The 17,363-nt window shown below is 43.9% G+C and overlaps 1 protein-coding gene across 2 annotated transcripts in view; it reads right to left on the reverse strand.

Moving 5' to 3' along the window:
* Nucleotides 1-17,363, reverse strand: part of sacs (sacsin molecular chaperone) — a 205,859-nt gene that overhangs the window by 100,369 nt on the left and 88,127 nt on the right. For both annotated transcript variants that reach the window (XM_070892203.1, XM_070892204.1), the window contains 3 exons: nucleotides 5,857-5,947; nucleotides 5,290-5,375; nucleotides 2,547-2,658 (listed from right to left, as the gene is read on the reverse strand). In XM_070892203.1, the coding sequence (XP_070748304.1) occupies nucleotides 2,547-2,658; nucleotides 5,290-5,375; nucleotides 5,857-5,947 (289 nt within the window). The remainder of the gene's footprint in view (nucleotides 1-2,546; nucleotides 2,659-5,289; nucleotides 5,376-5,856; nucleotides 5,948-17,363) is intronic.

A 17,363-nucleotide genomic window follows, 5' to 3' on the forward strand; every position in this document is an offset into this window, starting at 1 on the left:
TGACACGTTATTAAATGTTTTTTTTTAAAAACATACAAACCAAATCCATTGAAATTCCTTTTCCTATCCTGTTATTTCTTCAGGGAATTCTGTTAGGTCAAGTATGACCTGCCCTTTTGAAATCCATGCTCACTCGCCTCAATTGGCTCATGTTTTTCCAAATGTATTTCTTCTCACATTATAGACTGCAGTAGTGCACCAACAACTGAAGTGAGACTAACTAGCCTGTAATTCATTATTGTCTTTTTTTGAAGCAGGGAATCACATTTGTCACCAACTGAATGTTGGGCAATATTGTAGAATGAATGTGAAATTCTCTCCCTCAAAAGACTGGGCAATTGGAGATTTCAAGACGGAGATGGATAGATTTTTTTTTAGGCAAGGGTATCAAGGGATATGGAGCTATGGTGGGTAAATAGAGTTGAGGTACATCAGCCATGATTTAATTCAGGCTCAAGGGGTTGAATGGCCTACCCATTTTCCTACATTCCAAAAATATTTCTTCCCTTGTTTCCTTCAGGATCCTTAGGTGTAAACCATCAGGTCCTAGTGATCTGTCTACGTTAAGGTTGAGTAATGTCTTTGAATAATAACTTTCTTTGAATAGTAACCTCAAGTTAATATTTCACAAAACCTCATTCTCCTGTCTACTTAGAAAGATGGTGTAAAGTGCGAGTTAAAATAGAACTCAAACAGTTAGAATTTGTATTGGAGGACAACTTGTCTATACTGCCCAACTGGCAGCAATCCCAGCAACGCATTTTAATGATTCAGGCTTGAACCTTTTGTATTGTGACTATCTCGGAGTCCAAAACCCTGATTAAGATCTAAACCTGTATTATGAGATGACAGGGGCAATTTTTAATGGCTCCTTCATACGCTAAAGAGCCTCCGAGGTGGCCAAGATGTTTTTTGAGCTGAATCACCTCTTTAGCCCGCATTTAGTGCAATACGCCATCTTGATAAAGGATTTGAAGCTTGAGCTAGGATTGTTAAGGGGCTGATTGCTAGCAGGCAAATAGCACTAACGATTGGTAGATAGCGCTTGACCCAACATCCTCTTCGAACAGCGACCAGCTGATTTTCTTTTTATTCATTCATTGGATGTGAGCGTCACTGGCAAGGCCCATCCCGAATTGCCCTTGCGAAGGTGGTGGTGAGCTGCCTTTTTGAACCACAGCAGTCTGTGTGATGAATGTGCTCCCACAGTGTTGTTAAGGATTTTGATTCTTGGTAGCGGTTTGGTACAACTGAGTGGCTTGTGAGGCCATTTCAGAGGGCAGTTAAGAGCCAACCACAGTGGTGTGGGTCTGGAATCACTTAGGCCAGACCGAGTGAGGACGGCAGATTTCCTTCCCTAAAGGACATTAGTGATCCCGATGTTCGGGAAGTCCAGAACCAGGGGTCACAGTCTAAGGATAAGGGGTAAGCAATTTAGGACCGAGATGAGGAGAAACTTCTTCACAGAGAATTGCGAACCTGTGGAATTCTCTACCACAGAAAGTTGTTGAGGCCAGTTCGTTAGATATATTCAAAAGGAGTTAGATGTGGCCCTTATGGTTAAAGGGATCAAGGGGTATGGGGAAAAATCAGAAATGGGGTACTAAAGTTGCATGATCAGCCATGATCATATTGAATGGTGGGTGCAGGCTCGAAGGGTCGAATGGCCTACTCCTGCACCTATTTTCTATGTTTCTATGTTAAATCGGCAGTTTCATGGACACCATTACTGATACTAGCTTTTTATTCCAGATTTATTTAATTAACTGAATTAAATTTCCCCAGCTGCTATGGTGGAATTTGAACTCATATCTCTGGATCATTAGTCCAGGCCTCTGGATAACTAGCCCAGTAACATAACCACTATGCTACCGTACCCCCAATGACTGGCAGTAAACACGTCGTTGCTGATGATTTTGAGTGCTACTTAAAAGCATATCATCTTTTACAGTTCACTTGCTGCTAGAGGTTTGAAGAGGATGTTTGAAACACATTGGGAGACTTTTTGGGACACTTTGTCAAGACTCCACCAATACTCTTATCAACTTTTATTCCAGAAATTCTCTGCGGACTCCACCTAGTAAGTGGACATCCCTCCTCCTCTGCACCTCCTCCATCAGGACCTCCAGTGCCTTGTCCGAGAATCTGTGCATCCTCTCCCTTGGTCCCTGAGCCATCCTGAAACATGCCGCAGTGTGTCATCCAGAGCACGTCACACCTTTTCGTGGAAATGGTTGTTTAGAATCCACATATACTGCGCCATGAAAATTGCTTCTAATTAACGCTTGAATGCTAAACCTGAAGGTGTTTGTTTTAGCAAGTTCAAATTATGGTCATCAGCAATTAGGACCAAAATTGCATGCAAAAAACAGACTTTCAAACAGACATGTCTTATTAGTACAGCACCCATTTACACACTTTCACCAAAATAATCCTCCACCTTTCTATAAAAGCCATCATTCTTCCTATATTATCATAGACATGATCTACTGAAGAAGCCTTAATTGTGATCTGCAGCCATCACTGCTGATGCGGAGATCTCTTACCTTGATATTCCATCAGCAGCTCTGACCAGAGTGAGTCTGTTCCATATTCAGTCTCATCGTACAAGAACTTCACCTCAGTAGCTCCAGCATCTTCAGCATTTTGTATCAGCTCCTACAAGCACAGAATTAAGTGGGGACAAGCTGGGTTATTTTCATGGGTTTCCCGGCTTCTGTAAACCTCTAAAATAGTTCTAGGCATTCTCTAAAGAGTATAGGATCTTCATCCTCATCAGCCATTTTGTTGAAGCTAATTATGCCCATTATGTCAACGTCACGCATGGTAGAGCAGAATGATGGGGATAGAGAATGAAGAGGGAAAAGATGGGAAGGGCAAGGGAGGAAAATATAGGTAGAAGGCAAGAAAAAACTGCAAGCATACAGAGAGAGAGATACATAAACAGTGGAAGCAAGAAAAAACACAGAAATAGAAGAAGAGCACAAAAAAAGTGAGTACAAAGTTTAGAAATATTATTATATAACCCTGATTCCAAGCAAAACACTGACAGATGGTGAAGCGTTGTGCATTTCCAGCATTTTCTGAATGTATTTCACTGGGCTCAGTTAATTATGTGGCATTTCACTGAATGAAATGTCAGTTACAAGTCCCTTCAGGAGTTAATTGTGAAATTAATAAACTAGTGCACAAAAATGAGAACTTGTGGTCCAGGCGATAAAAGTAACTTTGTAAATCTCAACTGAACACACAGATGCTGACATCAACCAGGGTTACACAGAGTTTGTTGAGAACAAAGGATCATCTTATTTATTAAGGAATGTACTACGTACAATGGATTTTAATGCATCTTGGTATTTGTTACCCACAAAAGCCACTTCAACAGGCTTTGACATTTTCAGAGCCTTATGCACAGCTTTGTAACAACTCTACATAGTCAAATGTGTCCAATTGGTACAGCACACAAATCAATTCAGAGGCTGCTGCAATGAAGTAATGAGAAAAGCTATTCATCCCATCCTAATCATCATGTTGTTTAGGTCAAATTATTTTACTCCCTGTTGAATTCCCACTTTTAATGTTCAGCAGAATCTGCATTCACCCCAACAGATGGCAGTCCATTATTTTAAAATCATCTAACTATAAAATAGTTACTCTTTAAATTACATTTTCCTAAAAACTGGTTTCAGTTCTTTTCTCCTGGTTCAGAAATTTCCCATATCCATTTACCAATCCATTTGAAGATTTGAAAAATATTAGGTCCAAGTTCTCTGCTCATTCTTCCCCACCTTTCCCCGTGACAAGTTTGCTCAGCCTTTCATAGCCCCTTACATTCTTGTTGCTATTCGTTGAACCCTTTCCAATGCTTCATTGAGTATGGTGTCCAGAAGCACATGTAATGTCACAAACACAGATGTACCTAATATCTATTTCATAAAGATACTACCTATAATTTGATTAAATGTATGCTAGGCAGCTACATGATCTTATGGCGCAGTACACTGCAATACATTGGGGCACTTACACCTGGTGCCACAGAGTGCAGTGACATAGGCTTAATTTCATCCATCTGCCAAGTCTCTCACACGGAGGAATTTTCAAAGGCTTCTCTGCTGTATGAATATTTAATCTCTCCAACTTCTTAGACTCAATCAAACTGTGCCCTGGAGACACTTGGAAAAAAGCAATGGACCTAAAAAGTACTTTTTAGCTCCCCCACTATTCCCTAGAAACCTGTACTATTCTTTCATGGGTTACTAAGAGGCAACTGTCAAGTTTCAATTTATTTTGGACGTGTTTATTTGAAACACCTAAAGCTCTGATTGGTCCCCTTGGAGGATAAGACACACCCAACAGTTTCTCTGGAATGTGTAATTAGAACCACCCTGCCTACGTAATCAGTGACTTTGCAAAGTGTAAATCGAGCCATTCTGACTGCTGACTCCAGACAGAACGGAGCTCACTTGGAAGAGACACGACTCACTCTCAAGGGTCAAGGCCTTTTTCCAACCCCGCCCCCAAACAAGTTCATGCCCCCATCGTCCAAGTGCCTGACCTTCCCCCACGCTTCCCCCACACCCCCCCCGCCCCCCCCAAGTGCCTGACATTCCCACACCGCCCCTCCCCCCTCAGGTTCCTTACCTTCTCTCTCTCGCTCTGCTCCAGTCTGCTCTCTCTCTCTCCCTCCCTCCCTCTCTCTGCCCCAATCTCTCTCTTTTTTCCCCGCCCCCCACTCTCTCTCTACCACCTCTGACTTCCTCTCTCTCTCTCAGAAGGCCACGAAAATGTTCATTTGGATAATCACAGTGATATTCCAGGCAAAAGTCCTGGAGGCTCCTTTAGTAAAGTTAATTGATTTGCGAAAGATAACCCAAAAGCGCTAGAAGCAGGCTTTGGCTCGAGCAACAGCTCCAGACTCAGCAACATGGTTTGAAACCACTTCCGGTTCCCTCATATATCGTACAACGCGTGCGCGACCGGATCAAGTGTGCATGCTCAAAAAGGGGCAGCGTCCACAGTGCACATGCACAGAAGGACACCAAAATGTCCGTGCACATAATTAGTCCGTTTATTTTTATCTAGCCAAAACTGGGAACTCGTTCTGTGCAGAGATATAGAACCAACACACACACGCACATACACATATACACAAGGCATCTCTCCAACATACAGTACTTTGGTACACTGAGTCAACAACTCTGATTGCTGGATATGAGCTAGGAATAAGATAAACAGTGAAGGATCCAACACTGCATTTTATTGGGCAGAACAAATTAGAAAGATGCTCACCTTAAGAATCTGTCCTCCCTCTGGATATCTCCTCAGAATATCCTTAAGGAAATCTACAAGTGGCGGTGTTGTTTGTCCAAACCTGCCTGTTAAAGGGAAAAGCAGGATTCCACACATTGAATTAAAGCTGGATCCGATCACAACTTCAAAATACAAGCATTCACTTCGAAATAAAGTTTGCTACTACATATATAAAGTTACAGGTTTTATGGTTAGCATTGTCAGGACAAGAGGGTACTTAATTCTCCCCAATTGGCAGGAAAGGAACAGGTAAGAAATTAAAATGGACCAGTTCCAAAAATATAAAAGGGAAAAAACTGCTATAAAACTTTTATGAAACCATCCAGGCATTCAGCACACCAGTGAGGGGATTTGATGATTTAATGCCACTTGCACTATGATCCTCCCACTGTACCCAAGATCGATTCTAAATTGTCACCGATCTGCAGCAGTGAACTCACCACAGTTATTCTGTTACAGAACAGATGTATTTGCATTAGAGTGAAGTTACCATAGTCATCCTTATTTACACTAATGAGAATCGCATACTGCAGGTAAATTGATTACCTCCTCCTTTAAGTCCTCTTCCTTGTAGAGTCAAATTAATCTCATGGGTCCCAGATCGTAGCAAGCTCCCAATCTGTGCTGAATCATACAACTAAAGGAGAGAACATGACGAAAATGCCAGTGATCTAATGTTTGAATCAATACATTAAAATCAACAGTAACAGTGCAGGCAAATTAAATTGCTCCTGCGAACTTTGACAATGAGTATTCTATCAAATCTCCTGATGCGTACAACTGCAGCAGCATTTTACATTCCCATGAATACAGACTAAAGCAGAAATAGGAAGGGCATTATATTAGGATATATAAACACTCCAGACTAGATTTCCCCCAAAGGGCATCAGCACTAATATGTTACTAATTTAATGATTTCATTTCACAATTTCAACTAAAATAGCACTGCTTGGCAACATTTGAAAGCGATCGCTTTCCATGCAGAAATAAGAAGTGCAACTGAACTTCCACGGAGGACTGGACCTCAATCATTAATGTTTTGATGCTGTGAAGGTTTGGCGGGGAGACGGAAAGAGACAAAGACCAAGTTAGCAATGACATTGGACTCAAAATCATTACTTAAATTATCCCAGCTCTGGGATTTCAGCTGACCCCCAGGATAGCAATTGAGTCTGCTCAAGAATGTGAAGGAGTTCTTATCGTCCAACTAAATTTGGACACTATTGTACACATTGGAAAACGCTACAGTCTGATACATCATTAAGATCATTATTAAGAAACTTAGATGAATGACCAAAATCCTTTGTGGGGGACACCATCAAAGTAGGAAAGAGTAGGCAAAGGAAATTAAGAAGTACGGTGTAGGTGATGTCAAGCTTAGAAGTAAAATATCATTATCTTGAGGGAGGAAGGTGAAATAAAGGAAGGAAGAAAACTGTGTAAGAAAGGAAGGAAGGAAGGGAAAAGAAAAGGAGATTAGCCAGCTAGTTAGTTAAATTAGCAAAGAGTGAGATGGCCCTTGATTTGTACATAGTGAAGATACAAGAAGGAGGAGGAAAATTCAGAGAAGTAATGGCCATAATAATATTGATAAAATTGGGAGGCAAGAAAGTTAGCTGCATACAGAAAGGGGTTCAGGCATGCAGACTAGTGAATGATCACCTGTTTGACGAGCTTTGTTATAAATCCTATGGAGGTCTGTGAGAGGGGTTTCAGAAATTATCAATGTTTTCTCTGTATTCGTTAATACAAGATGAATTAGGTGGTTATTATCACACAGTTTTTGACTATACTGATAAATGAAACAGGCTTATATGAAATACATTTGGCCAATTTCAACCTGAACTGCTCAAAATTCAATGCAAAGTGGCATGGATTTGAAATATTTTCTGTTGGCTTTCAGAATGGTTAGAGTGAAGAAATGATCACCTTGATGCAGTTGTGTGCTATTTTGAGATTGAGATTAAGGCATAATATTGGGATCAAAGTGAAAGGATCTTTACTCTGCATGTGATGCTGCTGCAGCTCATCTGGGAGTATTGATGCTGACAGTGATAAACGGTGAGACTGGGTGATGGAAGTGAAAGAAGTTCCATTTTCCCTACACTGACATCCCTCAGTTTAAGTAAATAATTCACAAAAAAATCTCTAATAAAAAGTGAACATTATGTCTTGCCAATTTTCTTGTATTTCATGGATTCAAAACTTTTCATTCACATGACTGATACCAGTTAAAGGTACTATAAATAGGCTTAGTGTGCCTTGGCTAGAGTGGGGAAAGGAAAAATGTCAGTCAGCTGGCCTCCCACTCTTGAAGACTAGCCAGTGACCCCCCGCTGGAAAACATGGGCTGCTGATATCCTTTGGTAACACCACAAGATTCAACACCATTAGAAGATAAAACTTTGAGACTATAACAGGCAGTATGCTATGTCGAGGCTTGTTTCCCTTTTAACAAGGAACCTCCATTATTCCCTTCATAATTATAACACAGACCAGTCCCTCCCATTAGAAATGTGGGCAAAGCACCTGTTCGTCCAAATAATATATGGGATGGCCTGGAGCTGAACAAGTATCAACATGTATGGTCCCCATTGCTGTAGTTTCAGGTCTCCCTATTCTCCCATCTTCATTGGCACATCAAGAGTGAACCAGCAGTTCATCACTACCAAAGCAAACTCCCAATAGCCTCTTTGCCAACCATCGCACAGTAAATTTTGTGCTCCTGGTATCTTCCCTCCATTTGACCTTAACTCTACTATACATTTGCACTAACTAATTGTACACAACTACATAAATAACCATTAATGTTCAGTTCTGAATTGCTGAGATCTTATACTGCAGGAGCAGAAGTACCTTTTTATGTAGATACATAGACTATTAAAGGTGGCAGCGCAAGTATAGAAACATAGAAAGAAACATAGAAATCTACAGCGCAGAAGGAGGCCATTTTGGCCCATCGTGTCTGCGCCGGCCAACAAAGAGCCACACGGCTCTCGGTCAGCAGCCCTGAAGGTTACATATAAACCTATGAACAATGGTGGAATAACAAAGAGCACCCAGCCCAACCAGTCCGCCCCACACAACTGCGACACTCCTTGCACCGAAACATTCTACACTCCACCCCAACCAGAGCCATATGATCTCCTGGGAGAGGCAAAAACCAGATAAAAACCCAGGCCAATTGGGGAAAGGAAAATCTGGGAAAATTCCTCTCCGACCCATCCAGGTGATCAAAACTAGTCCAGGAGATCACCAAGGCCGTATTGGATTCCCTGCAGTACTTACCATTGTATCTGCGCCAGCCAACAAGAGGTTATCCAGTCTAATCCCACGTACCAGCTCTAGGTCCGTAATCCTGCAGATTATGGCATTTTAAGTGCCCATCCAAGCACCTTTTAAATGGTGTGAGGGTTTCTGCATCCACCACCCTTCCAGGCAGTGAGTTCCAGACCCTCACAACTCTCTGCGTGAAGAAGCCTCCCCTCAAATCCCCTCTGAACCTTCCACCAACCACCTTAAAACAATGCCCCCTCGTAATTGACCCGTCCACCAAGGGAAATAGGCCCTTGCTAGCCACTATATCCAGGCCCCTCAAAATTTTGTACACCTCAATGAGGTCTCCCCTGAGCCTCCTCTGTTCCAATGAGAACAAACCCAGCCTATCCAATCTGTCCTCATAGCTAAGATTCTCCATTCCAGGCAGCATCCAAGTAAATCTCCTAAGCACCCTCTCTAGTGCAATCACGTTCTTCCTATAATAAGGCAACCAGAACTGCACGCAGTACTCCAGCTGTGGCCTAACCAGAGTATTATACAATTTAAGCATAACCTCCCTGCTCTTGTATTCTATGCCTTGGTCAATAAAGGCAAGTATTCCGTATGCCTTCTTAACCACCTTATCCACCTGGCCTGCTACTTTCAGGGATCTGTGGACAAGCACTCCAAGATCCACTTAATATGTCGACCCTTTCCTTATTAGCCCTCCCAAAGTGCATTACCTCACACTTCTCCAAATTAAATTCCATTTGCCATTGCTCTGCCCACCTGACCAGTCGATTGATATCCTCCTGCAGTCCATGACTTTTCTCTTCATTATCAACCACACAGCCAATTTTAGTGTCATCTTCAAACTTCTTAATCATACTCCCTATTTTCAAATCGAGATAATTGATTTATATCACAAAAAGCAAGGGACCCAGTACTGAGTCCTGCAGAATCCCACTGGAAACATCTTTCTAGTCACAAAAACACCCATCAACCATTACCCTTTGCTTCCGACCGCTAAGCCAATTTTGGATCCAACTAGCCACTTTGCCCTGGATTCCATGGGCTTTAACCTTCGTGACCAGTCTACCATGTGGGACCTTATCAAAAGCTTTGCTAAAGTCTGTATAGACTACATCGTACACACTACCCTCATCGACCCTCCTGGTTACCTCCTCAAAAAATTCAATCAGGTTAGTCAAACACGATCTTCCCTTAATGAATCTGTGCTGAATGTCCCTAATTAATCCTTGCCTTTCCAAATGCAGATTTATCCTCTCTTTCAGGATTTTTTCCAATAATTATCCCACCACTGAGGTTAGGCTGACAGGCCTGTAATTACTCGGCCTATCCCTTTCTCCCTTCTTAAACAAAAGTATCACATTAGCAGTCCTCCAGCACCATGCCCAAATCCAAAGATGACTGGAAAATGATGGTCAAGGCCTCTGCTTTTTCCTCTTTTATTTCGCTCAACAGCCTGGGGTGTATTTCATCCGGACCTGGGGACTTATCCACTTTCAAAGCTGCTAAACCCCTTAATACCTCCTCTCTCACTATATTTATTTCATCCAGAATTTCACACTCCTCCTTGATAGCAGTATCTGCATTGCCCCTTTCCTTTGTGAAAACATACATAAAGTATTCATTAAGAACCATACCAACATCTTCTGCCTCCACACAAAGATTACCCTCATGGTCTCTAATAGGCCCTACCCTTTCTTTAGTTATCCTCTTGCTCTTAATATATTTATAGAACATCTTTGGGTTTTCCTTAATTTTACTAGCCAAGAAATTTTCATGCTCTCTCTTAGCATTCCTAATATCCTTTTTAATTTTACCTCTGAACTTTCTATATTCCTCCAAAGATTCTACAGTATTTAGCTGTCGGTATATGACATAAGCTTCCCTTGTTTTCTTTATCTCTAGACAGCCAAGGGGCTCGAGAATTGCTCTTCCCACACTTTTTCTTTAAGGGCACATGTTTGGCCTGAGCTTTCCGGATCTCCTCGTTGAATGCCTCCCACTGTTCCGGCACTGATTTACCCACAAGTAGCTGTTTCCAGTCCACTGTGGTCAAATCACTCTTCAACTTAACAAAGTTAGCTTTTCCCCAATTTGGGACTTTTATTCCTGGTCTATCCTTGTCCTTATCCATAACTAAATTGAATCTGACTGAATTAAGTGCTCTCCCAGCAATACCCCTTCCACCTGCCCAGCTTCATTCCCCAAAACTAAATCCAAAACCGCCCCCTCTCGTGTTGGGCTTGTTACATACTGACAAAAAAATTCATATAAGGCCATAAACATTTAAATGGAATATTTTATGGTTTTGTATCTAGAGGCATAAAATACTAAAGCAAGGTGGTAATGTTAAACTTGATGTTAGTTAGGTCACAGTTGGGAGTACTTTGTCCAGTTTGGGGCAATCCATTATATCAAGGATATAAAAGCAGTGAAAAAGAGGCAGTGTAGAATAACTAAGATGGATGAGGAGTTACAGTTGTGAAGACTTGGGAAGTTCTTCACTGCAGCTGAGAAGGTTAAGAGGTGACTTGACCGAGGTCTGCAAGATTATGAAGATTTGTAAGATACATAGGCCCTGAAATTCCGGTCGGAGGCTTCTTTCGGACATACACCTCCGACCGGAGAATTTTTACGAATTTACCTGGTGGTCCCGGAGGAACGTGGGATTCCGGTGCAGAGGCCTTCTCTTCCCACGTTGTGAAGCGCGCTCCCGCCCTCCAGGTTCCCATGTAAGGGGCTCGGGGTGGGCTGGGGTAGGGAGTGGGATCGGCTTTAATAATTGGGGGTAAGTTGCTGCAATATATTTTAGTGTGTTTTTAATTTGATGCAATGAGTTTTAATGTGGTTTTAAATTGATGCAGTATGTTTTAATGTGTTGCGAGCTGGCTGTATGTTTCACGTTGTAGCCTCAGCTCGCCTTGGTGACCAGATCTTTTTGGCACAGATGAAGGCTCCACCCCCAAAACCAAAGGACAGATTTGGCCACGCCAAAATGAAGAATACCAGGACTCAAGTTTCGGGCCGCGCCTAGAACAGCGCAGCCCCGCGAGCCACGCCTGTTTTCCGTGCTCAAAAGCACGTCAAAAACTTACGGAGCAATTCTCCGATTCATAGCACCTTCCTTCCAGCTCGGCGCGGCGTGTAAAGATCTGCGGGGGGCAGGGCCAAAGCGTGGCGCCGATTCTGAGACTGCAGGGGGCAGGGCTAGGTCGGAGAAGAAGACATCGTGCCGACAGCTCTGCGCGCACGTGCTGGAGCGTGCGCGCATGCGCAGTGTGAGACAAACATCGGCACTCGGCCACTTTTAAAGGTAAATGAGGAAAAGTGCTGATTTGTTTTGTGGAGCTGTGGAAAGGCTTGAGAGTGAATTTTGGTGATTTTTTGTGCCTGAAGGAGTACATTTAGCAGCACTGTTGAAGAAATAACCTGCTGAAATCTTTTTGCTGCTAAACTTCCAGAACAAGTGCTGTATAGGTGCATGCAAAATAAGGACTGTGTGTTTTGAAAAATCAGAGTGTCAATTCAATACAGCAATGGAACAACGTCCACCAAGAACAAAGAATTTCTTGCATGAGGAAGTGGAGATATTAGTTAACGTCATTGAGCAGAGACGGCAGGAGCTGGATACCAGCAACAGAGGTCACATAAAAGTGCCACCTAAAGAAATGAAGAAACGCTGGAACCAAGTTGCAAAAGATTACTGCGCAGTGGTGCATACCATGAGATCTGGAAGCCAGTGTAAAAAGAAATGGCACGACCTTGGTCAAATAGTAATATTTTCATTTTTTAATGGAATCGTAATTGTAAATGTGACTATCTGTATGTCCCACCCTGCGGAAAGGCGCACTCTGTAAAAAATTATATTTTAATCTTTGCAGAAGAAATTGGCCCACAACAAAAGGGAAGCAACTCGGACAGGAGGAGGCATGCCCAATCTGCATCCACTGACACCCTTGGAACAAAGGGTAGCTGCTATGATGAGTCGTACATGAAGAAAAACAATCAGTACAGCACAAGCTGGGCCCACACTTGAGGAAGAGGGTAAGTCCTGAAAATGCATCGTGGCCCTTTAAATCAACCTGCTGCCTGGCCTGCTATGTGTGAGAGTACTCATGCCACCCATCCTGCCCCCTCCCTCTGCTGCTAAACATTTGACTGTTCTGATATATTTTGACGAAGATGATGATGATGATGCCAACCTTGAAGATCCAGAACAAGAACCAGAAGCGGACGATCCAGACTGGCTGCAGGCTGCGATGACTGAAATGTCTTCGGGGAGACCTTCCAAATTAATATTTATGAGCCCACATTAATGGGCATCAGAGTTACAACACCTTGCATAGGTTCTGGTTCCATCTTCCATGATTTTGATTCTGATGTTGCGGTTCCCAGTGGTGCTGCTGGTGTAATCCAGCAGTTTACAGCCAGTGCACTACCGTCCCAGCCTGCGCCTCCCACTCGCATAGGTTCTGGTTCCACCTTCCATGGTTTTGATTCCGATGTTGCGGGTCCCATTAGCACTGCTGATATAATGGAGCAGTTTACAGCCATTGACCCATCATCCCAGCCCACGGCTCCCACTCTAGTACTGCCGTCTGGAACACCGAGCGTCCCACCGTCCCAGCCCGTGGCTCCCAGTGTAGTGGTGCCGTGAGGCAGGCCCAGGCAGAGGAGAAGGAGATTGGAGACACGCTCTCCTGAGATGCAGCGTGCAACAGATGCGGCTCAGGTTGTGACATTGGGTATGGAGACCAATCAGCTTACCCGATCACTCATCGGTAGCGTCAGTGCAGTGGGTGAAGAGGTGACGGTACTGACGGGAGAAATAACAGTAATGACACGGGAAATGAAGGAGGAAATGTCCGAGGGCATGCAAATGACGGCACAGGCCGTCAGGGAGGTAACTGCTGCAATAAGGGCACACCCCCATGAAGATGTGAACATTCACCGAGATGTGGATGAGACATGGTTGCAGCCTTTCTTTGCTGCTTTTGTTCTTGTTCTTGATGTAACTGTAGTAACGTTTTTCAAATTGAAATTGTTTTGTAACTTTACAACTTATAAGTGATCTTAGGGTTTTTAAGTGTTCTTATAGTGTAAATGCTCTCACGTAACTTATTTAATTTTGCACCTAAAAAGTGATCTTAACGTTTAAGAGTGTAAGATTTTTCACATTGAAATTGTTTTGTAACTTTACAAGTTTGTAAGCGATCCTAAAGTTTTTAATTGATCTTAAAGAGTCATATTAAAAAGTAAAGTTTGATACAAGAAATATTTTATTACACTAACGTTAACTTTTCAATAAAATATTTTTTCATTAAAACTGAATCATGTTCCATTAACACAACACAACATAGGAACAACTCCAAAAAATAAACATGTCCATGCGCAACAGTTGTCGCAGAGCCCTCAGGCATCAGTAATTGAAGCGCTCACGGATGAGCTGCTGGCACAGGGCTCGAGCAATCGTTATAGGAGCAAGATGGACGGCCCTCCTCCAACCTCGTGCTCCGGCATCAGGCACTTGCATGCTTTCCTGATCGTCGTCATCATCCTCATCCTGCTCTTTCAAATTACTATGAGGCACTGGCCCCTCATGTGAGTCTTCTGGTTCCACTACCAGCCACAGCTGCCTCATGATGGCTAAGTTATGCAGCATGTAGCACACAACAGTGAAGTGACCGACAATCTGAGGAGAGTATTGCAAGTGGCCTCCGGAATGGTCCAGGCATCGGAAACACTGTTTCAAGATGCCAATGGTCCTCTCAATGATGCTGCGCGTCGCAATGTGCGCCATGTTGTATTGACGGTCAGCTTCTGTCCGTGTCACGCATATGGGCGTCATGAGCCAGGTGGTCAGGCCGTACCCTTTGTTTCTCAGTAGTCAGCTCTGCCCTTCTGGCTGCTGCTGAAACATGTCAGAGATAACGCTGTCGCGTAGGATGAACGCATCGTGGGTGCTGCCAGGGTATCTCGCATCGACTGACATGATGCGCTGCTTGTCGTCACACATTAATGGAGTGGAAACCTTTTCTATTCCTGTACTGCTCGGAATCTTCCACAGGTGCTCGCAAGGCGATGTGGGTACAATCAATGCAGCCCTGTACCTTTGGGAAGCCAGCAATCCAGGAAAAGCCCAGAGCCGTGTCATGCATTGCTTGTGCAGTCATTGGGAACTTGATGAAGTCATTCCTCCGCGCATATAGTGCAGCCGTGACCTGGTAAACGCAGGCATGTATTGCACGTTGAGAGATGGCACACACATCTCCAGTTGTAGCCTGAAACGATCCCGAGGCATAGAAGGTAAGTGCAGCTGTTACCTTCACTTTAACAGACAAGGCAGTCGGCGTTCTTCTTCTGGGCTGCAAATCTGCTCTCAGCATATCACAGATCTCAACAACAACTTCCCTGCGGAAACGCAGCCTTTTGACACAATCAGTCTCGCTCATGTCCAGGTTTGAGCGCCTGGCTCGATATTGCCGACGTGGGTAAGGTCTCGTGCCCATCAGCCTACGGGCTATGACGTTCCTGGTGCGGTGAGCTCTGATCAATTCTCTCCTTTGCAGTGAATTGATGGTGAACCATTGCATAATCCGTGGTGTTGATAATGCAGCACCCATACTTGAATTACAAATGTAACTTTTAAACTTGCTGGCTGGCTGGCTGGCTCTCCCTCGCGGTGCTTTGTACGCCTGCCCTGTCTCCTGCAGCCTATAAAAATAACTTTGCAGCTCTGGAGACTGCTGTGCTGCCTGTGTGGCCCACCTGACGACCGTGTCCCACCCCTTTCTCCTGGCCGAATGGCCCAAATCACTGCGCAGCTCTGGAGGCTGCTGTGCTGCCGGTATGGCCCGAACCGTGTCCAGCCCTTGTCCCCTGGCCGAACGGCCCAAATCACTGCACAGCTCTAGAGACTGCTGTGCTGCTGGTATGGCCCGAACCGTGTCCAGCCCTTGTCCCCTGGCCGAACGGCCCAAATCACTGCACAGCTCTAGAGACTGCTGTGCTGCTGGTATGGCCCGAACCGTGTCCAGCTCTTGTCCCCTGGCCGAACGGCCCAAATCACTGCACAGCTCTAGAGACTGCTGTGCTGCTGGTATGGCCCGAACCGTGTCCAGCTCTTGTCCCCTGGCCGAACGGCCCAAATCACTGCACAGCTCTAGAGACTGCTGTGCTGCTGGTATGGCCCGAACCGTGTCCAGCCCTTGTCCCCTGGCCGAACGGCCCAAATCACTGCACAGCTCTAGAGACTGCTGTGCTGCTGGTATGGCCCGAACCGTGTCCAGCCCTTGTCCCCTGGCCGAACGGCCCAAATCACTGCGCAGCTCGGGAGGCTGCTGTGCTGCCGGTGTGGCCCGAACTGTGTCCAGCCCCTGTATCCTGGCCGAACGGCCCTATAAAAATAATTTTGCAGCTCGGGAGGCTGCTGTGCTACTGCTGCTGCTTCAGACAGGCAGGAAAATTTAATTTTTTTATTATTTGCTTTATTTATCATTTATTATTCAGGATTGCTCTTTATTTATAGAAGTGAGACTGTTGAATGCTTGTAAAATTTAATTACTTCCCTTTCCCCACCCCCCCATCTCTCATTCCCTACGCCTGATTTGTAACCTACGGCTGACTTGTAAGTGTAGGCAAGGTTTTTCTGAGCATACAAAAATCTACACTTACTCCATTCTAAGTTAGTTTGGAGTAAGTTTTTACTACCTAAACTTGCAAAACAGGCGTAAGTGGCTGGACACGCCCCCTTTTGAAAAAAAAATCTGTTCGACAATGAAACTGTTCCAACTCACTAGAACTGGAGCAAACTTAATGCCGAGAATTGCAATTTCTAAGATGCTCCATTCTAAAGTAGTCGTTCCAAAAAAATAGTAACTCAGGCCGAAACTCGAGCCCCCAGCGGCGAAAATTAGAACTTTTTTTTTTGGCGTACTTGGACCCCAAAAAAATGGGCGGAATTCTTTAAGTACGCCCAAAAAAAGCTTTGGATAAATAGAGCCCATTATCTTAATCTTTGCAGTAACTACATGAAACACATTTGCCAAGAACAAACTACAATTATCACCATGTCATGATTGATGTATGCAGTCTGTTCACTTGGATATCATACAAATTCTGAAGACCTTCAGCTTCCAACAGATCATTCACAATTAGTCATCTAAACCAGTGGTCCTTGATTTACCTCCTTATTGTTTTCAAACTTTCTGGTGTCCTCCACTATAGGCCTCAGCCCCTCATTAGGTTACTCATTAAAAAAAATTTAATAGTAAATGTGAGATACAAATAGTAATTTTTTTGAGGGGGCGGGGAGGGGGAGTGTGGTGGTTGTGTTTACTGGTCCATGAGAACAGAGAAAACCACTGCTCCTGATTTCAAAAGACACTAGTCTTGGTATTGAAGCATTGATCTTCCCTATGCTTATTTGGATTATTTTCCCAGGGAGCTAAGCGGGAAATATGTTAAGATGTAGGAACAGGAGTAGGCCATACAGCACATATTCTGCTATTGTATTAGCTCATGGCTGATCTGGGTCTCCTATATAGGTTGGAATTTGTCAAAAATGAGAATTTTGAATTCAATGCAATGGTAGGGAGCCAATAGAAGATTGCAAGGACTGGAGTTAAGATGGATGTGGGCAGTAGAGTTTTGAGGAGTTGGACTTTAAACAGAATGGTGTTCAGGAGGCCAGAGAGAAGAGCATTGGAAGAAGCTGAGCCTGGAAGTGCTGAAGGTGTGGACTAGGTTTCTGCAGGGGGAGTGGA

The sequence above is a fragment of the Pristiophorus japonicus genome, chromosome 10, assembly GCF_044704955.1.
Source record: "Pristiophorus japonicus isolate sPriJap1 chromosome 10, sPriJap1.hap1, whole genome shotgun sequence".
NCBI classification, from domain to species: domain Eukaryota; kingdom Metazoa; phylum Chordata; class Chondrichthyes; family Pristiophoridae; genus Pristiophorus; species Pristiophorus japonicus.